At 43.8% G+C, this 24,064-nt stretch overlaps 1 protein-coding gene across 2 annotated transcripts in view; it reads left to right on the top strand.

The window, feature by feature from the left end:
• Positions 1-14,501: 14,501 nt before the first annotated feature.
• Positions 14,502-24,064, top strand: part of PLA2G15 (phospholipase A2 group XV) — a 33,220-nt gene continuing 23,657 nt past the window's right edge. The window contains exon 1 of one of the 2 annotated variants that reach the window (XM_088135970.1): positions 14,502-14,721. In XM_088135970.1, the coding sequence (XP_087992096.1) occupies positions 14,577-14,721 (145 nt within the window). In that variant the 5' untranslated portion in view covers positions 14,502-14,576. The remainder of the gene's footprint in view (positions 14,722-24,064) is intronic. The other variant, XM_088135971.1, reaches the window with a different exon arrangement.

Below are 24,064 nucleotides of genomic sequence, written 5' to 3'. Positions count from 1 at the left end.
ATGTATTAAAAGAATTATGTAAATAATGTGTAGACTAGGTATCCAATTAAAATATAAACTCTAGAGCTGATATATTACATATTTGGGATTTGTTAGATGTAGGTAGCCAGATATTATTCTAAGGCAGTGTTTCTCAACCTCAGCTCCTTTAAGATATGTGGACTTTTATATATATATATATATATATATATATATATATATATATATATATGAATATTAATATGAATATGAATATATATGAATATATAAAATGTGGGATGTGGCACATTTCCACGTGTAGAATTATAATCCAGAAATTATGTATATATACCATTCTGGCAGCTAGAGCTTTAAAGGGGCTTAAAGAGTTTTGATCTGATTTGTAGGTTAGGGCATAGCCTGTTATTGTGCTGTACCCTATTCTCATTAAGATGATTATTTTTCAGGTTAGTCTTTCATCTAAACTAATGATAGGAGTATGCACACTTCGCAATATTGTAGGACGTTCATTTAAATAGATTTGGTTCTTGAATTTGATCGGTTGCTTTTCTGAAAGTTGGTTGGTTTTTCTGGCGAGTTGTTTAGTTGCAAAAGAGACACACAAACACGCCCATGTACACATACAATGTTCCTTCCAGTTATTTTTCCATGCCTTGCACCACACATTTGTTGCCATTGAGCGGAGCCAGTTTTTTAAACCTAGCACCGCAATTGCGTGTGTGTATTACTCCATCACAAAACACACCTTTGCTGGCAAGACCTATGCCACCGTCTTGGGAAATCTTGTCCAGAGGCACGTAGAAATGGCAGTGTCACGGTCTCATGCACACATGAGTTACTTCATCTGCATATTTAGAAATAGCCTGTGAGCTCTATGACTCACCATTGTCCAGAGCACCAAGGTGGGAAATATATTTCAGCAACAGTCAGAATGCTGAATGTGGTGTAAGAAACTTGTTATGCAAAGATTCAGGAAGTTTTTGAGCATTCATGAGTAGGACTTTACTAGCAAAGCTTTTCACACCGATACCATGGCTGCAAATGAATGTTTATGCTTCAAGATGTTGTTAAAGATAGAGGAGGCAGTTCTAACCCTTATAAACTTCTCCTTGCCGAGTCTTGGTACTGTAAGAGTGGCCATAGGAATAAGTAGTGAATTGTCCATGATGTCAAGGTCCTGTCCCAGTGGGTGGAGGCTGTGTAGCTTTGGATGGGGAAGAACCATCTCCAATTTAGTCCTGCCAAGACTGAGTGGCTTGGGTGTTTGGATCACCCAGATCTGGGGATATTCCATTTAGTTATACTAGTATTTCTCACCCTTGTCAACTTTAAGATGGGTGGACTTCAACTCCCAGAATTCCCCAGCCAGCATGCTGGCTGGGGAATTCTGGGAGTTGAAGTCCACCCATCTTAAAGTTGACAAGGGTGAGAAACACTTATACAACCTTGTGAAGAGGAAGCCAACCAAATTTGGATGTCATATACAAGACTAATGACTCCCTCCCTCAAGTCCATACAGGTTATCAATTCACACTTTTGTGCAAGTGAGACACTTGGTAATTGGACTTTGATTTCCTGGGCAGATGCTGCCAAGGGAACCATGATCAGTACCAAAGCCATTTCTTTAATAATGGAACTCTTCCAACCCTTCCATTACTGTAGCTTGATGATTTCCAGGGAGAGCTGAAAATGAAATGAATCTGAGAGATGAATATAGAGACATCATATTCTGGCTACATTAGTCCACGATGGCTTCCATTAACACCATTATCACTAAACAGGTTTGCCCTGAAACCCTTGGCAGTTTGCTCTGTTTTTACATAGGATCCCGAAAGTTGTAAAACAAGCCCTCTCCATTTTCAGTATACTGACACAGTGATGTTCTTAAGAAAAAACTTTATCATACAACAAATACTTCGACACAGTTTGCAGCAGTTCGTTTTTCAATGTCACACTCAACTTTGGATGAAAAGGTCAAATCGTTTTATGCTTGTAATATTGACATCCGATATTGTAATTAATCTGGATAGAATATGTTTTTTTCTCTTCTCTATTTTCAACCCTCTAAGTTATCCAAATAATAGAATGTCAATAATCTTCCATTAATATTGTATAAACATCACAGTATTGAAACAATGCAATGTATCAAGATTTATAACAATGTGAAAGAAAGAAAGAAAGAAAGAAAGAAAGAAAGAAAGAGGGAGGGAGGGAGGGAGGGAGGGAGGGAGGAAGGAAGGAAGGAAGGAAGGAAGGAAGGAAGGAAGGAAGGAAGGAAGGAAGGAAGGAAGGAAGGAAGGAAGGAAGGAAGGAAACTGAGGCACGCAAGGGGACATTGCCTATTATTCCCAAATGTCTGTTTAACAGGAAAATAACTCATTGCAGCCATTTATGTCAGTTGGGAGATGACATTATTATGCAAATGACACAATTACATTATTTGTATTTGAACCTGTTTACAGTCATTTGCCACTATGTAGATAACGTCATAGTTTACACTGGCATTTGTAGAATTGCTATAGCTGCCCTTGACCTGTCTCAGTCGGTTTTGCAGGTCATGCTAGCCCCTTAGTTCGTTCCAAAAGATATAACAATTCTGGGCCTTATTTTGTCTTTGTGGAAATCTTTTTCTCTTTTATTTTCATTACCAGCTGCAGAAAATGTACACATGTCATCTAAGACACGTTCAGTGTCCTTGTAAATAATCACATTCACGCTCATTGTGACAACTTTCTTTTCTATATCTGAATTCTATAAACAGACATTCAATTTTTTTTTTCAAATAATCTCTTAGGTGGTATTTGTAACCTGCAGTTCTTCTGTTTTAGACTTTTACTAATTATTTTGAGGATATGCAAGTTGAATTACCTTATTCAACTTATATATTACAATTTTATGTCTGTTATAAGTCATTTTAGTTGTCCTTTTCTGGTATTATTTCTGTCTGTATGGCATCTCTGAAAAAGGACATTTTCCAAAAAAATTTTTTTTTAAAGAAAACCAATTTTTTAAAATATTATTTTTTTACTGGCATTTGGGATTTATCCTCTTTCACTGCAAATGACACAAAGGACATCATTATTGTCCTTTGCATAATGATGTAATTATGCAAACGACGTAAATTGCCACAGGAATTTTATCCATTGTGTGCAAAGTCCATATATCAAAGTCTGTTAAACTGAGGTTTCACTGTGATTAAGTCCTCTGTTGAATGTTTCCTCACGGTGTTAGCGTACCAAATGCTGAAAATTTCCACAGCAGCCTTCCATAATCCAGATCTTCCAGATGTGTTGGACTATGACTCCCAGCATTCCAGCTATCCTGATTAAGGAAAACAGGATTTGTAGTTCAACACCTCCAAAGAACACTAATTTGGGGAAGGCAGTTCTGCAGTAACAAAGGGATGCGGTTATTATGGTCCTTCAAGTCAATCTTGAAGGTCCTTGTAGTTCTCTGGACAAGATTTTCAGAGGTGGTTTGCCAGTTCTTCTTCTCAAGCGTGCAATGTCACCCAGCTGGCTTTTATGCCTAAAGCAGGACTAGAACTCACAATCTCCTGGCTCCTAATCTAGTGCCTTTAACCACTACGCCAAACTGGATTTCAACAAAGCAATAGCACTTCATGAAAAAAGAAAGAGAGGCCATGCCCCTCTCCTGCAAAATGATGTCAGTTTAAGAGAAATCCTTTTACATGTCCATTTATCCAGCACCTGGTCTATTCATTAAAAAAAAACAACTATCCTTCCATCTTGCATTCCTTGTCTGACAGAGGTTGTAAAATCCAACAATGAACAGTACAATGGCAGAAGGGATACACTAAAACCACAAACAAAATGGCATCCAAGGGATAAGCTCCAAGACATCATCTGCTACAGCATTTTACTACAACAGTTTGGCCCCAATCCCTTAAAAAACACCCAACCAACCTAGGTGCCATCTCCCTAGGAAGAGCTTCTAGAGTGCTGGTGCTACTTTCTAGAGGGCCTACTTTCCCTAGATGTTTCCTCTGGAGTAAGACTGGGTCTGGATGACATGGGCTTCTAACAGAGATAGGGAGTTTTGCTCACTGAAAAATGGCAAATGTCACGTTTATTTTTATTGTTTTCCCTATTTCTCTAACAAAAGCCTAAGAGAGAGACATTCGACCATTGAAGCTTTTCCTGGTTTAAGAATAAAGGGTGGAAAAATGAATTCCCGGTGACATTTCTATATGTTGCAGCTTCCGCTTCTAAGGGATAAGTCTAGTATAAGTCAAAGAAGGAAATAAACCTTTTTTGAGCAATGCTCAAATCCTGTTTCACCACAGTTGTGCAAAGACATTATTAACATCTCACAGCACTACACGTGCCCTTCGATTCCTGTTCAGGAAACAGGATTCCCTTTCGATCTGCAATTTTGCTGTGAGTTAGGGTTGTCCAGCCACACCCGGCTTTAGATTGCTTTATTTTATCAGATAAGGCCAGCTCAATTAGTAAGATGAGTTTGGGACATAAGCATTACGAGGCTGTGTTGGAACAAGGTTGCCAAGATGTAGACTGGGATCACTTAAGGAGCAAAAAATAATATGGGACTGAAGTCCGCCAGGGAATTTTGAAGACTACTTCTTCCTCCCTGAAATAAACTTTTGTCTATTCTCAGGATGCTTTATTTTATTTTATTTTATTTTATTTTATTTATTTTCACATTATTGTCTTTGTGAACTTGATGGCTGGAGGTGGTGGAAATGCTGTAGCTGATACTGCTGTTTACGGTTACACATCATTGCATCACTCCCCAGTTGCCCACAAGCCTCAGATTTTGTGTGGGAGGAATTTTGTCTGTCCTGATGCCATTCTGGTATCTTTCTTCCTTCCTTTTCACTGAAGTGCAAAAATCCAGGGATGCGTGATATATATATACACACTAACAAACCATAGCAGTTGCTTTTGAGAAACTTATAAGCAAGGCATGAAGGCAATATTCCTCTTTCCAACAACTGGTACTTCATCGCTTGTGAAAGCTCTGTCTGTCCCTCTTTGTAAAATGCTCTCTGTGTGTGTGTTTTTTTTCTTTAGGAACCCATCTTGGACCCTTTTAAGTCATCTAAGAGACAGACAGAATATCATGGATAACCAAGAAAACAAACAAATGGATCATAGAACAAATCAGCCCAGAGTTCTCACTTAAGGCACAGTTACCAGGCTCACATGATCATATTTTGGAGGACACATTGTGATGCAAAGATCCAGCTCCTTTAAGAAGTCCATAATAATAGGAAAGGGAGAAGGAAAGAGGAGAAGAGGACAACCAAGCAGCAAAGTGGAGGGACTCGATTACAGGTGATGGGTGCCCCATTGGGAGACGTGAAGGACAAGGTTGAGGACAGATCATCCTGGAGAAGGTCTATTTATGTGATCACTAAGAGTCAACACCAACTTGATAGCCCACAAAATGAATTAGATACCCTAGTTTCTCTTCAGATTGTATAAATCTTACAATGTCCAACACCACCAGCCTCAACGAACAGCTTCATACGTCATGCTAAGGAACTAGAATGGAACTGGAACTGAAACAAATGTGAAGACAATCGCATAGAGAGCAGTTTAGTTTTCTGAGTTGTGTTGCTTAGGTACCAAGAACTCTACAATCCATGAAGAAAATAGTGATACATCCTCCATCTCCAGAAAACTTCAAAGTTTCAAGAGGAGCAAACAAATGTGTCTTTCTCCTTTCAGGAAAGGAAACTCCCAAACTGTGTCACCAGGACTGATGCACAACTAATAGTTGGAGGAAGTAGAAATAGGTCAGGAGGAACATGGAATGAAATATTCTGAGTAAAAAAGAATATCCCATGTTCAGCAGCAGTTTGTTCTAGTTCCCTTGATGTCTCTGGCAGAACTGGCTTTGGTAGATTAAATGTGTTTTTTTACAAGTCAAAAATGATGAAGTACTACCAATGACTCAGGATGAGTCTGCATACTACAGAATCACAACAGTTGCTCCAGTTCAGAGGGGGAAAAATAAGTATTGCTGTTTTCTACCTTACCCAACCTTTATGAAGACCAAATAGGATTTCTTAAGTGCTGAAAATGAGTCATGGGCATTTAACTCACTTTATAGGTTCCCCTGTTGGCAGACTACATGTGATCAGTGATCAGTGATCAGACTACATGTGATCACTATCGGCCTAGATAGCAGCCATATTTATCTGCTGTATTAATAGTATCTCTAAAAGCCTAGTGATACTAGATCAGAGATGGGAAAGTATCCAAAATGTTGAAATGTGGTGAACAATACCTTTCCTCTTATCTTTCTCCCTTAACCCTTACTGCTGTAAGACATAGACATTTTATTCATTCTCCCCCCCCCCCATTTTTAAATAGACAAATATGGCTCCCTTTATCCCATTTGGTCCTGCTAGGAATGTTGTCTAACTACAAAATTTATAATATTTAATCTATGGAAATGAAACAGGCACAGTTTAGACTTCTTGATTATTTTTCCAAATCCCTGAAGGGTGTGTGTGTATGTGTGTGTGTGTGTGTACTGCAGGCACATCTGGACAGCAGTTTCATTCACTGTTTTGCTCTTTCCCCATTGCTTGTTCTATCGTTTTCCCCCCACAAAAGAACTTGTGCTGATGGACAAGGTGGAAGAGAGGCACAGAGCACCTTGACTGACAGAGGTTGCTGGATTCACACATTGTACGAATACATATTGGGTGCAGTTTGTCTGATTTTGACTTCACCTGCTGGGCCCAATATTTGTCATTTATTGTCATTTATTCAATGAACCTCCTTAAGCCACCGCAGCTCAGTGTGGTGTGTACACTGTGTTTCTTGCTTGCTGAATCAACCAGATTCCATGTACACAATGCTAGACTCCCCAAGCTGACCCCTGCACGTTTGTTGAGCCATAACCCCATAATCCCTAACCAGAGCACTGCCAAGGTTGGTGGGAAATGTAGCCAAACCATCTAGAAGATGCCTGCTCAGTGAGATCCATTTGTTGACCGAGGAAGCACAAACTACTTTTTGCTGAGTCTTCTCTTTCTCTCTGAAGTGGATGTCCATTTATCACCAGAAAGGGGGGTTCTGCTGTTGCTGCAGTCCGAGGCCAGGAGAAATGATGCCCCCTCCTCCCTCCCCCCCTGTTTGCACAGGCTAGCAACTGTTGCTAAATATTGGCTCCTTCTTGCTGAGATGGCGCACCCTTATCTGGGTTAAATCCCTTCAACTTGCAGCTAGAAGGATCACACAGTTACCCATTCCAAAAGTCTGTCCCTGACAAGAAGACTGGAGATGAGAGAATGTGCTGGGTCTAAACAGCCTTTTTCTGTGCTGTTCTAGTTTTCCTTCCACACAACACTGCCAGGGAAATAGGTGACACTCTTATTTGTGGGTGGAAGGGGGGGGGGGGAGAGAGAGAGAGAGAGAGAGAGAAAGAGAGAGAGAGATTGAAAGAGGAGGAGGAGGAGAAGCAGCAGCAGAAGTTCCACCGGAGAAGGTGGAGAAAACCAGGACCATCATTCCATCAGTTAAAAATACTGGTGCAAAGAAAGACTTAGCATGATGCGTGAAGCCAGACAACGACTGATCTACAATTATCCAGTGAATGTCATGGTGTTGCTAAGCAATTGTTGCCTAATTGTGTTGTGTGTAGTTGCAGATGGTTCACTCTGGGTCATGTATCTAAGAGGTCATGGGTGGCTCAGAAGGAGTAACCTTCAATTCTCTGAGCCAGTGTTCAACAACTACCCCTCCCATCGGGATGGGGGGGGGGATTTTTCTGGATCTCTCTCTTTTTTTTTTTTTACTCCCCAGCCCCTAACCCAGTCTGGCCTATTTTCAAAACCAGTATTTCTTTCCCTGGCATGTCCGACTGAGAGACCCCCTTAATTCCTTTCCAATCTTTGCCTGGGTGGTAAGAATAAAAAGTACAGGGAATCTCTCATATTTACAGCAAAGGAAGAAGAAAGGAAATAAAGAGAAAAGTTCATTTGTTTGCAGAAAGTCTGCCAGAAACTGCCAGAATGGGAACAGATAAAAATCAAGCAAGTGTTACAAATTAATGGTGAAGAGTATTTAAAAATATGAAATATATTTCTTATGACCTTAGGATGAGAGTAAGTCAACAAATTTTTTTTATGTGTACTGGACACCTCAGAGAAATTTTAAACAGGATTGGCTCTTAACGTCACTATGCTGGATGAGACACAAAGATGTGGTATGGACTTGCCCTGCTATTGTTTCATTTTAATATTCACAGGATGGTTAATATGGTTTAGGGAACAGTAATATGATTTAAAGATGTAATGTGTTTTGAATTATGTACCCCAAATTTGGAATTTATCAATAGAAAAAGAACTTTGGGTTTATTGAGCATAGGGTATAATATAAAGGATGAGTGTTTTGTGATGGAGACACCCTGGATTTGCAATTTTGGACTGATGGTATAAGATGGTACTCTGTGATGGAATGGAATTATGAAGGCCAAGCTCAGGGAGACAAACATTTTCTTAGTTCGCCAGAACCGCGTGGGAGGAACAAGAGGATGAGACGGGCACCTCCCTGAGGAATTCACACTGTTGTGGCTGGAGGACTTTGGGACCTGGGGTTTTGAATCTGGGAAGATTGATGTCAGGCCTAGCCCAAGGAACTCCAAGAGACAATGCCAATTCAGTCCAGCTATGTTTATTAGCTACAACCTCTAGCAAGAATCTTCCCAGACTGAAACCCCAGTTCCCAAAGTCCTCCAGCCACAACAGTGTGAATTCCTCAGGGAGGTGCCCGTCTCATCCTCTTGTTCCTCCCACGCGGTTCTGGCGAGCTAAGAAAATGCTTATCTCTCTGAGCCTGGCCTTCATAATTCCATTCCAGCACATACTCTTATGAACTGGCTCTCTATCCATGTATTGGAAAGATTGATCAATAGATTTCATCCTTTGTCAGCCCTTTGAGATAAGCCAGGTTAGGAAACAGACAGCCCAAGGATCCCAGGAGTGCTGTTTAATTGTAGGGTATAATAGCAGCATCTTGAAAGCTTACAGAGTTGAGCTCTGCCCCCTTCTTATACCGAGGAGAATCAAGGCAGAGTTACTTGAGGTTTCCTTCTTGTGCTTTCTGCTTTCCCAGAACTGTGTTGCTTTTACTTTTCCTTAACTGCTCCTGCATACCTTTATCTTCATTAAGACTATCTCTGCATTCCTGTACTATCTCTATCTATCTCTATCCCCATCTCTCTCTCTATGTCTTTGTCTCTTTCAATCTCTAACTCTCTCTCTCTCTACATCTATCTGCTTTCAATTTTTCCCTTTTGTTTGTTTTTATTTTATTTTATCCATTTTCTTATGTGTGTCTGTGTGTGCATGTGTCTTTTGCACTTTTCTTTCTATGCCCAAAAGCAATTAAAAAGAAAAAGGAAAAAGAACTCAACCCTGCCTTGTCCTCTCTCTGTTTTCTTAGCTGGAAAACAGCCATCATGCTAGTGTGGGACATGGGTGGTTTCCAACTGAGCTTTTCAATAGGAAAAAGATTCTAGGCATGCTTTAAATGTTAAACCACAGTTCGACAACAATGCCATGAGAATGTGCCCAGAGGGAATTTTCAGTCTGAGATTTCCAAATGCTACCGCCCGTAAGGGACTGATCAGTTATCCCATCCTTTTGTTTATTTCTATATAGTAACACCACATTTTAATGGACTATTCAGAAGGGAGTGTTCATTAAATCCAAGGTCAGTTAAATCTGAATTTACATTATTTGAGCTGGGAAGGTGCAGAAGTGTCAGCCCTTTGAGGTAGGCCAGGTGAAGAAACAGGCACAGCAGGGGTTCCAGAAATGCTCTTTCTTGCTGTAGGATAGAATAACATTCCTCTCTGCTCTCTTTTATACTAAACAAAATCAAGGTGAGGTTATTGTGTGGAGGAGAAGGGAAATACCCTTGATAAAAGAATGCAAGCAATGCTAAGAGAAAGTAAATGGCAACTTAGTCCTAGAAAAAGGAAAGTGTGAGAAAGAAACTCAGAATAACCCTGTGTTGATTCTGTTTGGCATAAGAAGGAAAGAAAAACTCTAGCAGGGTTTCAAGATTCTGTTATTATACCCTATAACAGTAAAGTAGTATTTCTGAAATCGTTGCTCTGTCTGTTTCCTGATCTGGCCAGCCTCAAAGGGCTGAAATATTTTGAGTTTCTTTCTCATGCTTCCCTCTGTCTCAGGTCTGGGTAAACTTTGATCCTTGCCCCCCACCTTCCAGTTAATGACTTGCTCTGTCCTTCCTTCCTTCCTTCCCCCTTTAATGGTTTTCTTCTATTTTCCCCAAGGTTAACTCTACCTTCCTGTTTACAAAGTCCTTCAGCTACTCAGCAGTTTAAAAATGTTTCAGAAATAAACCAGGAAACAAATACAGTCAATACAAGAAGCCTTTTGGGCAAATAATGGAGCTGCTCAACAAGATCTCAAGTTAAAGTGAAAGGCCACGTCTAGGAAAATTATGGTGCATTGCCACCTTGATGGGAATTGCAACATGTTGTTGCAAAGACAATCTATCTCACCCAGGCCTAATAAACCCACCTTCCTTGATGGGAGGGGAAGAGTGCCATATATTTTATGTGCCATGTCCCTGGGGCAGCAGAAAGATCCGCTGTGCTGCCAAGTAGTAGAGAAAACAAGACTTTGTGACTCCTGGCCTGCTGAAGAGCATCCAGATAGTAAACCCGAGGTTGCCAAGCCATGCTGCTGTTAAGAATTAGCATAGAAGGACTTGGGCTTGATGCAATCCAGTTGCACAACAAAACCCTTTCTTGAAAGCTCAGGTTGTCCAAACAAAGCCGTCTTCCTGGAACTATTTTATAACCTAATTTGGAGGACACCAAGAACTTTAAGAGATCATATCAACATTACCTTACATTATCTTAGGGAGCTTGCAAGAACCAATCTGTTTGGAGAACAAAGATTAGCAAATATATTGGCTGCTGTATTCTTGAGCAAGAAACCCTGAGATCCCATTTAAATTAAACCTGCAGTTCAAAAGTGGATTGAGAAAGAAGTGCTCCTCCTAATAGCCATAATTATTCCTGTCACCAGCATTTCAATTTTTTAAAACTGTCTTGCTTCCTCAATTGGAAATGTTGTGATGCCTACTCCGGAAGATAAGACTATTGCAAGAGTTCATGACATTATCTCTCATCTATTAATGAGAAATCAGAAGTTTCAAGTCTTTAATATTAAATATAAGATAATTAAGCAGAACCTTACCAGGCTGGCCTAGATTCCTGGATTTCCTGGAAGTTTCATGTTGAAATGTTGACCCTGCTTAGCTTTTCTAGACCAACGAAGGTTGACTTGGTTCTAATGTCTGGCTGGATGTAAATATCCCTCTGCATTTCTGCAAAATGCATTTGTGTGTTTTGACTACATACAGAAAGATCAACACTTCTTATCTGTCCTGGAAAAAGCAACACAATTTGTTAAATTTTGTTAGAGTTTTTAAGGGTTATTTTTTGTGGGGGTGGGGGAAGGGGGTGTCCTTTTTTGGATTGTTTTAGTTTGATTTTGTTATTGTATATTCTAATATTCTGGTTATATTTTGTAAACTTCTAAAAAAAATGAAGTTTTATAAAAAAAGAAAAATGCATAAAAATCAGCATTTGGAGAATAAGATCTTTTTCTCTCTCTCTCTCAACACCAGAACTACATTGCTTCATGCTTATCTAATTACTTCCATTTTAGAAAGCAGATGGCCTTCCAAACAACCTTCCAAATGCAGTGGATATTCCTTACTACTGTATATATAATAAAAGTCTTAGCCACCACTCTTCTGTGCTGATCTTCTACCATTGCTGTTCCAACAGCTGATCTACTGCAAGTCTTCCAAATCTACCAATGGATTTTGACTGAGCTTCTACCCACCTCTGATAATTTTTTAATAGAAACATTTGGATGTAATTTTCTTACTTGATTGTTGGACTCTTTGCACACATGTTTTAAGCGTACTTTGTTAAGCCAAGCAAGGATAGGTGGAGGCAAAGCTAAACCATAAATCATTAATCAAACAAATTAATTATGGATTAGGGTACTGTAATGTGCAAATACAATCATAGCCCCTTTTTGACTTGTACCAAACCAGGATGCAAACATGTCCCCATCTATGAGTCATCCCTAAGTTGTGCTTAGCTCTTTTTTAAAATAGTGTTTTCTTCCTTATTCCAACCCCATCCAAGGGTAAGGCTAAGATAGCTGGGCTGCAAAATTCAGATGGCAACTAGAGCAGCAAATAATTATGCCAGCCTCCAGGTATATATGTTCTGTTAGGCTTCATCCCCCATTATCTTGGAAGAAATTTGAGTGACTGGCAGTAACTTGAAAAAGAGAAGCAGGATAAAGATCATGGGGAAAGTAGAGTTCATGCCAGAATAATTTCTGCCAACTTAAGAATGGGTGGATAGCAGTTCAGTTTAGCAGAATGAAAAGGCCTTGGGGCAGGTTTACATTTTCCTTAGCTGTACTTTTAAAGTAATATAGATTCAAGGATGGAAGAAAGGACCATATTGTAGAAGTTCTCCAGTTACTACATGTGGAGACAGCCTCAGCATCATTTGGTGTATGTGAATCACCTGGAGCCATCTGGTTGCACCACACTGAGGGAAACGAAAAACAGCCTGGCTGTCTTTTGGGCAAACCTGTTCAAAAGAAGGAAAATTATGCAAGAGACAAAGATGATCTGAAATATTTCTACAGCACAGTTACTCAGTGCCTGTGAAGGCAAATGAATGTACTCATAAATGTAGGAGTAGCAGATATCTTAACCAGATATCAGGTTAAGAAATCTACCTTTGCAAGCCCTTCCGATGTGTTGGATTACAACTCCTATCATCCTTTATCAGCCTGGCCAATGGACTTTGGCTTCTTTGATTCTACACACTGGAGATGGTGACTGTTTGTAGTTCAAGATATCTTGAGGATGCTAGGCTGGAGAAAAAACTTGTCTCTTCAGTAGTTGGGTAGTGCCAATTTAAGCTTGCCGTTAAAATCTGGTCTTTCAATGAATTAAGTATGTTACAACCAATTAGTTTAATTTAAATGAAGTTGTGTCATGTGGCTTCTGTGGCATAGTTTAGCTCTGAGTCCAACCATATATTTATAACTGTTCCTCAACTCAGAGGAGTGAATGAACCTGATGCATTTATCAGGAAGTCTTCCTTTAGTTGCTTGAGGGCAGTCATGGGGGAAGAATGATTTAGCAGAGTTGCATGTAAGCAACAATTCCAAAATTTAGTGACTGTCTGAAAATGTCCAACAGGTTGAGCGAGTTTTCGAGATCAGAGCTGTTCATTGGGAAAAAAAAAAAAAGGGAAAAGAGAGAAAGAGGAAGAAAGAGGGAAAACCAAGTTACCCAGACATTTCTGATCTTTGATGGTAATAAAGATTTGAAGATTACACGGACAACATCTTGAAACAGAGTATGGATAGAAGGAGCCCAGCACATATAGAGCTTATTTCTTTACTTATTAGAAAAATGTGTACTGTATCCTGCTGCGTTCAATGGATTACTAGTCCAGAGAAGGTTGGCTTAGACCAGAAGTGATGAAACCATAGAAAGTGGAGGCAAGCAAGTGGAATCGCTCTCTCCCCCCACCCCGCCAAAAAGAAATCTTCCGACGGTTATTTGCAGACTGATCCAATGAAGGGATCTGGAGATCTTGAAAATCTGCTCCCCGTTTTTGAATGGTTCTAATTATTGCGGTTCGGAATTTTAGCTGAACGGCTCATCCTAAGTGAGGGAAGATTCATAGCTGATTCTTCTTGCTCGGTTAGGCAAACCCCAAAAGGGTTTGGCCAAGTCACATGGTGCAGAGGATTTACTTTTGGGCTGCTTTTTCTCTGTCTCTTTCTGGCAGCAAAGCTCTTGGGGAGCCTGCATCAAGCAGGGCTTGGACGGCTCATGGAGCTTGACTCTGGAAAAAAGCACCAGAAGGAAGCTCAAAGCTTTCACCCGTTCGCTGGCACGCAGGGTCGCCATCCTGAGCATCTTCGAATTCTTAAGGCTTTAGAGCAGTGTTGTTCAAACTTGGCGGGTTTAAGATGGGTGGACTTCAACTCCCAGAATTCCCCAGCAAGCATGAGGGAAACTCGCCAAGTTTGAACCACACTGCTTTAGAGAAACAAAATGCACCGAATCAGGACACAACAGGTTAACTGGATAGCATGAAAACAAGGCACGCATAAGCATTCAATTAAACCAGTGTTTTTCAAACTTGGCCACTTTAAGATGTGTGGACTTCAACTCCCAGAATTCTCCAGCCAGCATGAAGGCAAAGAGATCCAGATTCGCCCTTCTCCCTTAGCGGGGCTTTTCATCGATGTATCCGCTCTCAATTCGCCAATCTAGGAGGAGGGGGAGGAGGTGCGCGAGGCGGGGCGGGGCTAGTCCGGAACGCCCCTTTCCTTCTCATTGGCTGCGGAGAAGCCGAGGAGCAGCGGATTGGCTGGGGGTTCCCCTCTTAAGGGTGTCCCGCCTTCTTTAGGCGCGCTCCGCCTCATTTCGGCTGTGGGGGTCGGCGCCGGAGGCGTTTCTTCCGTTCCTGCTGTGGTCGCCGGCGGGGCATGTGCTGAGGCGATGGGGCCGCCGCCCGGCTCGCGGTTCTTTCCGGCCACCCCGCTGGCCCTCTTCGCGCTGCTCCTGCTATGCTCCCAGCCGCCCGCCGTGGCTCCGGGGCCCCCGTGGGGCAGAAGCCGCGCCCCGGGACCTCCCGTCGTGCTGGGTAAGGGGGCGGGCGGCGGGGGGGGGGTCGGGGGCCCTGCTGGCAGGGGCCCTGCTGGCAGGGGGCCCGGTTCGCCCCCGGGCAGAGGCTGAGGGTGGCAGCGGAGTCCCCGGTCCCCGAAGCCCTTAAGCCGGTGGAGGAGACCCCAACCCTTTTCCTCTCTTCCGGGGTCGTTCCGTTTTTGCAAGCCCGTGGGTCAGCGGGGCGGTTTGCAGGTCGTGCGAACGCGTGTCGGGAGGACTCGCGTGGATACGCCTAACTGGATTGGCTTGCAGAATGGGCTCCCGACGAGGAACCCTGTCCGGTAGAGCCCACCCCAGCGCAAGCCTGCACGTGTGCATGGTAGAAGCTGGACCTCCTCGGCTCGGGGCGCAACCTGCGTGCGTGAGTCGGGTCGTGGGTAAGGGGCTCCGATCGCGACCGCAGCGGCTCTTGCAGGTTTCCTGGCGCTTTGAGGGCACGAATGGGGCATGCCTAAGGATATGCTGGGCGTGAGATGTTTGGGGCAGATTTGGAGTAAATTTGGGGTTGCGGAGTAATTAAAGGGTGGGATAATGGAGTTGCTCTGTCAGCCCAACTAGTTTACAAGGGTGGGAGCCGAATTTTGGATGCTGTCAAAAGAAAAGTCAGAATGGAAATGCATGTATTTTTAAGTTTGGGTGAGCTTAATCTTCTGCCAGCAACGGAGGTCTCTTGATGGTTTATGTATTGAACTGTTTTTTTGGGGGTGGGGGGAGAGAAAAAGTCAAGAAGAAGCCCAGGCTTCTCTGTCTGATTCAAACTGGAGACAGGACTCAGCTGGAGTAAGAGATGGAGTGATGGTGGGGAGGGAACCAACGAGGTTATGTACTTGTACCGAATGCTTTGCAGATGGTATGGGTCATTTCAGGTTTGAAAAGGAGCAAAGATTTGGGGTTTGTTTCTTTTTTTGCAGTATCTTCTAGCCTTCCAGTTCCAGAAATGGATTCTTCAGAGAGGAAAATGAGACGTCTTCTTGATTAGCAAAGCCTGCAGCCAGGACTAATTCTAGTATTAAAAGCAGGTTCAGGGACCCTGATCTTGTAACACTGATTTGATAGATGTCTGCTAATGCTGTCATGTGCATGGCTGCAGTCATTATATTGATGCAAGACTCTGATATCCCTGTAATCGAAATTCTGTGTCACATTGAAAGGGCTGCCATTTAACTACATAAAACTCCTTTAACTTCTGTTACTGTCTCCATTCAGGTTGAAATGCTTCCTGGAGGAAGTATAGATATATAAAAGCATATCTAGCGTGCAGAAAACTCTTCTCATCACACCAGTTTTTCCTTGCAGAAATTTGTAATGCCTACAGATTTCAGACTATGACTCTAAATACAAATAGTGATTTTTATTTCACGTGTAAGCTTTATCATATAGAGATGAACAGGAAAAAGAAATTAACAGCTTTTTGCCTAATTACAATGAGGTATTTTACAGACAAGGGTTGTTTACTTTTAAGAAACTAAGTAAAAAAAGGGATTAATTTAATATAAACTATGACTTGTTGAATTCATGGAAAAGAAAAAAAAAACCTGGATGCCTCTTTATTAGAGTAAGCTATTCCCCAGCAATTCTTCCTTGGTTTTTTTTTTTATAAAAAAAACGCTTTGGCATTTAATCGGAGGGCAGAACCTGCTAATATAATCAGTGATGTGTAAGTTGATCTAATATTAGGCTGAAGTTGATGAAAAGGGAATAAGATTAAATAAATCATGTGATAGGCAGATGTTCAGTATGAGACTGTAATTCAGTAACTAAGCAATTTAGGCAATGAGTAAGGAGATTTTTTAAAAACAGCTGGCTCTTATAAGATTCTACATAAATAAGTCTTACACTGATTGTTTGACAGGAGAGCATTCATTTCTTGCCTTAAGAACCTTTGGGTAGAAAACACTTGCTAGTTAAGTGCCCAGGGTGAGGGCTGGAGTGTGCAAATATGTTCTGAGTGCAAAACAGCTGTTCTTAATGCTGCAATAGAAGACTTTGAGGTTTGGACTTTTGTCCGAAGCTTAAGCAAGCACGAAAACAATTCTTTGTTTTTAAAATCATTTTATTTTTATTTAACCTAAATGTTAGGTTTACCAGGGAACTTGTTTATTTATATTTTATTTCTCCAACCAACTGAAAGTTGGAAGGATGATATGTAACAGGGCTTGAGACTCTGTCCATTAATACGACTACTGTCCAAAAACAGAGCAGAGCCAACTTGATTTGGTGGGAGAAGCCATCGTAAGATGGATTTCATGTGAAAAAGGGCTGGATTTGAGGTGGGGAGGCTGTGGAGGAAGAAAAATTTGACATTGCATCCCCATTGGAGTGGGAGGTACACAATGGCTCAGAAGGTTGCTGACTCCTTCATTCTGGGTACCCATTCTCTTCCTTCCTGGTCATGTGACCTCTAGAAAAGAGCTATTTTTAAGGGGATGGGACACATTCTAAAAGCCATGCTCTGGTCGCTTTCCCTAATTACAGGTAGTCTTCAGGTTGTGATGGCAATTAGGACCAGCATTTCTGTTGCTAAGTGGTATGGTTGTAAAGTGGGATGTCATGTGACCACATCGCTTAGCGCAATCCTGGCAGTCCCCAGCGTCATTAAGTGAGAATCTCATTGTCAGAACCTGCATCACCCAACTGTTGTTTTCCATTGTATTGCATTCGTTGGGAGTTGGATTAATTTGTTTCTGCCACTTGTAACTAAGGAGGGGGGGGGTAGCTGTTAATGGTTGTAAGGGGAGTTGGGAAGCAGCTTAACCATATATGGGCAATTTAGCCAGGCAGCTGGGGCCCAAAGAACCAGGAAGAAGCTCAGGGAGGAAGGAGAGAGGTCAACAACAGGTGAAGAGGAGTCAGGATGCCAGACAATAATGGGAGGGGGGATAAATAGAGGGAGGTTTACCCAAGGCGTTAGTTTTAACAATGTTCTGTTTACAAGCTACATGTACCCCTTAATAAAGTACCAAGTCTGGTTGCGTGAGAATGCTTCAGAACTGAGAGTTGGAGATCGTGGACTTGACACTCATGACCGTGACTTATGACTTCCTGCTGGCTTCCAACAAGCAAAGTCAATGAAGCCGGCAGGAAGTTGCAAATCCTGATCACAACAAGCCTTTCCTTAAGTGGCTCATGGGGGGGCGGGGTGCTACGGCACAGGTGCGGGGAGGTGGGTTCTGCAGCACACTGGGTGGCTGGGCATGTAGGTGGGGGCTCCTCAGGAGGAAAAGCAACGGGAGAGACTTACAACCTCCTGTGGGCTTTCTCATTGACTTTGCTTGTGGGGAGCTGGCAGGGAAGGTCACAAATGATGTGACCGTAGGATGCTGCAACTGTTGTAAGTGCAAGCTGGTTGCTGAGTGCCTGAATTGTGATCATGTGACCTCAGGGGTGTTGGGATGGCTCCAACTTCAAGGACTGGTCATAAATTCCCCTCATTCAGCTGTCATAACTTTGAATGGTGCTGAACAAGTGGTCATAACCCGAGGATTATCTGTAGTTCATCCCAGAGCAGTGTTTTCCAACCTTGACAGTCCAATTCAGATATGTGGGTTTCAACTAGCAGAATCCTCACTGGTGGCCATACTGGCTGGGGAATTCAGACAGTTGAAGACCATGCATCTGGAGGTTGCCAAGGTTGGCCAGTGCTGTTCTAGAGACACACAAGTAGGTGGGCTAAATGTCATGTATTGCGCAGCCTAAGAAAAATGGCCAGTGGAAATCTTTATAGCATCTGTACTGGCCTCTATTTGGCTTTGATAAAGTGGGAGATTCCACGCTACAGATTGGGGACTCCTAATTTTCCCTTGGGATAAAGTCCCAAATCTGAATTTTGAAGGAGCAAAAGAATTGATCCTCAGATGTAAAGTCAAATTTGCCACCGCATGGCATAATTTATTGTGCATCTACATTTAATAGCTTTGGAACCCTATCTGTCTTGCGTAGATTTTTAAGTTTCATTTTATCTCCAATTACCCACGCAGTGCCTAGAAGTGCAGCTTCCGATATTTACATCTTCCTTCATCCCTGTTATGAAGCTGCATTTTCTTTTGCTCTGGTGATCACATCTTAGCTGTTTGCTTAGTCCAGATCTTTAAAAAAAAAAAAAAAATACTGGGGATGGTATCAGAGAAGGGAACTTTCAACTACGATTTAGTTCTGAAGCATAGGTGTCTAGTTTGGCCCTTAGAAGTATTGGGGACTATATTTTCCTACTGGTTTAGTTAGGTTTTGTTTGTGGCTAGTACATTTTCTGAATGTCACAAGATTGTCCCTGAGTTCTAATAATAACTTTCTGAGTTAACATATCTTGATTCACAAACGTAGTTCTCTGAGTTGTTCTTGGTCAATGGTAACAAGTAATGTTCCACGATTCCTGGAAAAACTGAACAGTTGCATAAATAAACCTCTTCCATTGGCAAATTAATTTAAAGAGAGGGGAGTTATAAACTTTACATAGGTATCAAGGAGCAGAATCTTAAAATAAATTAGCCACCCAGATTTGCTTTGTGTGAGATGGGTGGCTATATAAATGTGACAAATAAATAAAAACAATCAGTTTGTAGATAGGTTTCTATGTGGCTAACTATGCTGGAAGTTTTCCAGCTTCCCTGAAAGTAGTTTTCATTAGTTGTTCTCTCTTATTATAGAACAGCTTTTGTGAATATCTGGAAATAAAATGCCTGAATTGCTTTAGGGATAATTCATGCCTCCTTGGTTTTTGTTTGTTGTCAGAATAATACTCTTAATGAATGCAAGAAGGGAATTTGATGTTCTCTAGCACTACTGTTGGAACCTGCATCACCCAACTGTTGTTGTTTTCCATTATATTGCATTCGTTGGGAGTTGGAGTGATTTGTTTCCGCCACTTGTAGCTAAGGAGGGGGGGGTTGCTGTTAATGGTTGTAATGGGAGCTGGGAAGCAGCTTAACCATATATGGGCAATTTAGACTGGCTTGATTGTTGGCCAGGCAGCTGGGGCCCAAAGAACCAGGAAGAAGCTCAGGGAGGAAGGAGAGAGGTCAACAACAGGTGAAGAGGAGTCACAATGCCAGGCAATAAGGGGAGGGGGGATAAATAGAGGGAGGTTTACCCAAGGCTTTAGTTTTAGCAATGTTCTGTTTACAAGCTACATGTACCACGTAATAAAGAAGTATTTTTCTGAACCAAGCCTGGTTGCGTGAGAATGCTTCAGAACTGGGAGTTGGACATTGTGGACTTGGCATTTTGCTAAAACTCTCTGATACTGGATTTCACCCGAGAGGAAACTCTACGAGGCATTTCCAGCAACTTAGCGTGGCCTCTGAGGAGCTGCAGAAAAGTTCACCAGAGGCACCAGCAGAAGAGGAGAGAGAAACCCTACAATTGGAGGCAGGTAGAGCAAGACGGAACCTTGGAGAAGGGATGGGGACTGGCGGGGCCAGCTCCCAGCCAGCAGAAGTGGAGGAGCGGCAAGTCTCCCTCACGGAAGCGCTAGTGGGCACCAGACCGAAGGACCCAACGAGGCGGCTGGCCCACCACTGGGACCCACCGAGAGACCTGAGCATCTGGGATGACACTGGAGGGTTCACCCCAGAGATGCCAGCCCGTCCTCGATGGTCGAGAGCCCTGGGGACAGCGACCGGAGTGACAACGCCATGGGATGAGGGGCAACAGGTGAGGAAATTGGAAGGTGAAGTGCGCGCCCTGAGGGAGGAATTGGGCAAGCTGGGGATTATGGTGCGGCCTCCCGTGCATCCTCCCACACCCAGACAGGGGTTGACGCAACTTGCCCAGCCCTCCCCGATTGCTCCAATGGAACCGCCGACCCTTCCCCTGCCTCTGCCTCCATTCCAACCCCCCGCAGGCCACGGCTGGGGAGCGGGCCAGCAGCAAGCTGCCCCACAACCGCAGCAGGAGGAAGGGGACCTATTGCGAAGATGGGGGCTAGTAGAGAAGTACGATGGAGACCCTGCCCAACTGCCCACCTTCCTGGACCAGGTGAGAATCTGCATGGGCACGTGCGGGTGCTTGTTTGCCAGCGATGCCTGGAGGGTGCTGTATGTATCCCGCTTCCTGGTAGGCGTGGCAGCTGAGTGGGTGAACGACTTGAATGAAGTGGAGGCCCCAGAACTGGGGGACTTTGACCGCTTCATCACTGCCCTACGGGACAGATTCGAGGACCAATGTGCCCGCTCGCATGCAGCGGAGGCAATCCGGGAGCTGAACCAAGGGGCGTGCCCCGTGTCAGACTATGCAGTGGAGTTCAAGCGCTTGGCGGCGAAGCTCCCACACTGGCCGGAGGGGTTCCTCGTGCGGCTGTTCCAGGAGGGGCTGGACCAAAGGCTCTTCAAGAGGGCCGTGGTGTGAGGGTGCCCGGAGACCTTGGCAGGATGGATCACCCACGTCTCCGTGTTGGAGGCGCAACTGGCTAGAGTCAAACCGCACGGCGCAGAGGTGAGATGGCCCCCTAGCGCCGCATGGCAAACCGGGCGGAAACCGGCAAGGAAGGCGTTAACCCCCTCGGCAAGGCCGCGGGGAAAGCCTGCTTCATGTGCGGCGAGAAGGGGCACTTCATGGCGGCCTGCCCCCAGAACCCAAGGCTACAAACTGCGGCGAAAGGGAAAAAAGCTGAAAAACCTGCAAAGCCAATAAAAGCCCCACGGAAGAGCACGGCGGCGAGAGGTGAAGAAGAGAGGCTGAGAATGGCCTACCTCTCCGGCAGCGAGGACGAAGGGGAGAGCGCCAGCGAGAGGGAGGAGAGCCCAAGGTGCAACCAGCCGATCTCGAGCAAATCGATCGAGGACATCCGGGTGAGTCCGATGACGTATGAGGTAGTGATCTGTGCTCCGCGATCGACTCATCGGGCCCGGCTCACAGCATTGCTCGATTCAGGTTGCTCCCGGAGTTTGATCAGCCCCGTGCTTATCAATGGATTAAATTTAAAAGTGTGCTGGCTGAAAACTCCCATAATCTTCAGGCAAGTGGATGGAACAGCGGTGGGAGGAGGTGCAGTCCGCTACTACAGAGGCTTTTGAGTTAAAAGTCGGAACGCACCGGGAGACTTTAAAATGCCTGGTTGCGCTGCTGGCTAATTACCCCCTCATTCTGGGAATGTCCTGGCTGGAACTGTGGGACCCCCGCATCAGCTGGTGGGAAAGGACTAGGCCCTTTCCAGATGGCGGGTGTGGGATTGCGCAGGCGGAGCCCAACCAACGAGGGGAGCTGGGGGCAGCAGCCCTGAAGGAGCAGCCCCAAGGGAGGAAGCCCCACGTGGGGGGAGGGGAGGAAATCCCCTGGCAATATAGAGACTTGGCGAAAGTCTTTAGTGAAAAGGAGTCTGACCAACTACTGCCACACCGCCCCACAGACTGTGAGATTGAGATGGTGCCAGGAGCGAAGTACCCAACCCCAAAAATGTACTGAATGACCCAAAAGGAAGTGGGGGCGTTGAGGAAATTCATTGACAAAAACTTGAGCCGGGGCTTCATAGTGCCCGCCAAATCCCCCCTGGCAGTGCCAGTACTTCTCAGAGAAAAGAAAGATGGGACTTTATGCTTATGCACGGACTATAGGGGGTTAAATGCAATATGCACAGAGAACAAGTACCCTCTGCCATTAATAAAAGACCTGTTAGCTCATTTGGCAAAAGGGAAGATTTTTACCAGACTAGATTTGAGAGAGGCATATTTTCGTGTGCGTATCAAAGCTGGGCACGAATGGCGCACCGCATTCCACTGTGCACTGGGACACTACATGTATCGAGTCCTCCCATTCGGATTAAAAGGGGCACCCGGGGTATTCATGCAACTGATTAATGAGGTCTTGCACGAGTTCCTCTACCGAGGAGTGTTGGTGTACTTGGATGTCATTTTAATCTACACTGAAACAATGGAGGAACACGTGAAATTAGTCAGGAAAGTGCTGGAGAAACTGCTAAATGCACAGTTGTATGCAGAACTATCCAAATGTGAATTCCATAAGGATTGCATTGACTATCTGGGCTACAGAATATCTAATAAAGGAGTGGAAATGGATCCCAATAAGGTGCGGGATGTCCTAGCCTGGGAAGCCCCGAAAACCAGGAGACAACAGCAAAGTTTCCTTGGCTTTGCCAACTTTTACAGGCAGTTTATTCCTAACTTTGCACAAGTAGCCCTCTCTTTGATCTTTTGAAAACGAAGGACAAACCCACGGCAGCAGCAAAAGCTCCAGGGGCCTCTTTAAAATGGACAAGAGAATGTCAGGAGGCTTTTGAAAGCCTCAAGCAATTATTCACTGCTGAACCCATCCTGAAGCACCCAGATTCAGCAAAACTTTTTGTTATTCAGGCAGATGCCTCAGATGTAGCAACTGGTGCAGTCCTCTTATAAAAGGATGGGGAAGGAGTGTTAAAACCATGTGCTTATTTATCTAGAAAGTTCACTGAAACTGAGAGGAAGTGGCTAGTGTGGGAAAAGGAGGCTTTCGCAGTGAAATGGGTTTTAACAAATTGGAGACATTTGCTGGAAGGAGCGGAGGATGCTTTTGAGGTTTGGCAGACCATAAAAACTTGGAGGCTTTGACATCACCCCGAAAGTTGTCTCCTAAACAAATAAGATGGGCGCAATTCTTCAGTAGATTTAATTTCACTTTAAAATACATCCCGGGAGGGCGGAATTTCTTGGCAGATGCTCTTTCCAGGCTGCCCCAGCACAATAGCCAACGGGAGAAGGTGGTGTCAGCTGTAATCCCCAACCGGCGGGAGCCAGAACTGGCAGCTGCAGTCACCAGATCACAAAGTAATGCCACCAAACCCCTCCTCAAGTCAGAGTTATTAATGGACTTAAATCGCTTCCTGGAACAAGATGAATGGTTCCAGGAGAATATGGAAGAACTGACCCAGAGAGAGGGGGCATGGTGGAAAGCAGATCGACTGTACGTGCCCCTGGAGGCTTGCAAACTGGTACTACAAAGGTGCCATGATGATAAAACAGCAGGACACTTTGGCTTTGTCGAAACTTTACATCTTCTCCGCAGGCAATTTTGGTGGCCTTCTCTCAGAAGGGATGTAGCGGAATATGTAAATACCTATCCTGTATGCTATGGCAAAAAGGCAAGGGGGGAAACCACGTGGGTTGTTGCAACCTGTGGCAAGCCCTGAAAAACCATGGAAAGAAATAGCCATGGATTTTATTGTAGGCCTGCCAGAGAGCAGGAAAATGACTGTAGTTTGGACTGTTACTGATCTCTTCTCTAAACAAACTCACTTCATCCCGTGCAAAGCCATCCCCTCAGCGCCTAAACTAGCTGCATTGTTTATCCAACACATATACAGATTACACGGTTGTCTTGAAAGAGTGGTCAGC

The sequence above is a fragment of the Python bivittatus genome, unplaced genomic scaffold (assembly GCF_059951505.1).
Source record: "Python bivittatus isolate LINGU-HERP-01145 unplaced genomic scaffold, Pbiv_v1 ctg000190_np1212, whole genome shotgun sequence".
Taxonomy (NCBI): domain Eukaryota; kingdom Metazoa; phylum Chordata; class Lepidosauria; order Squamata; family Pythonidae; genus Python; species Python bivittatus.
This window is presented reverse-complemented; position numbering and strand designations above follow the sequence as displayed.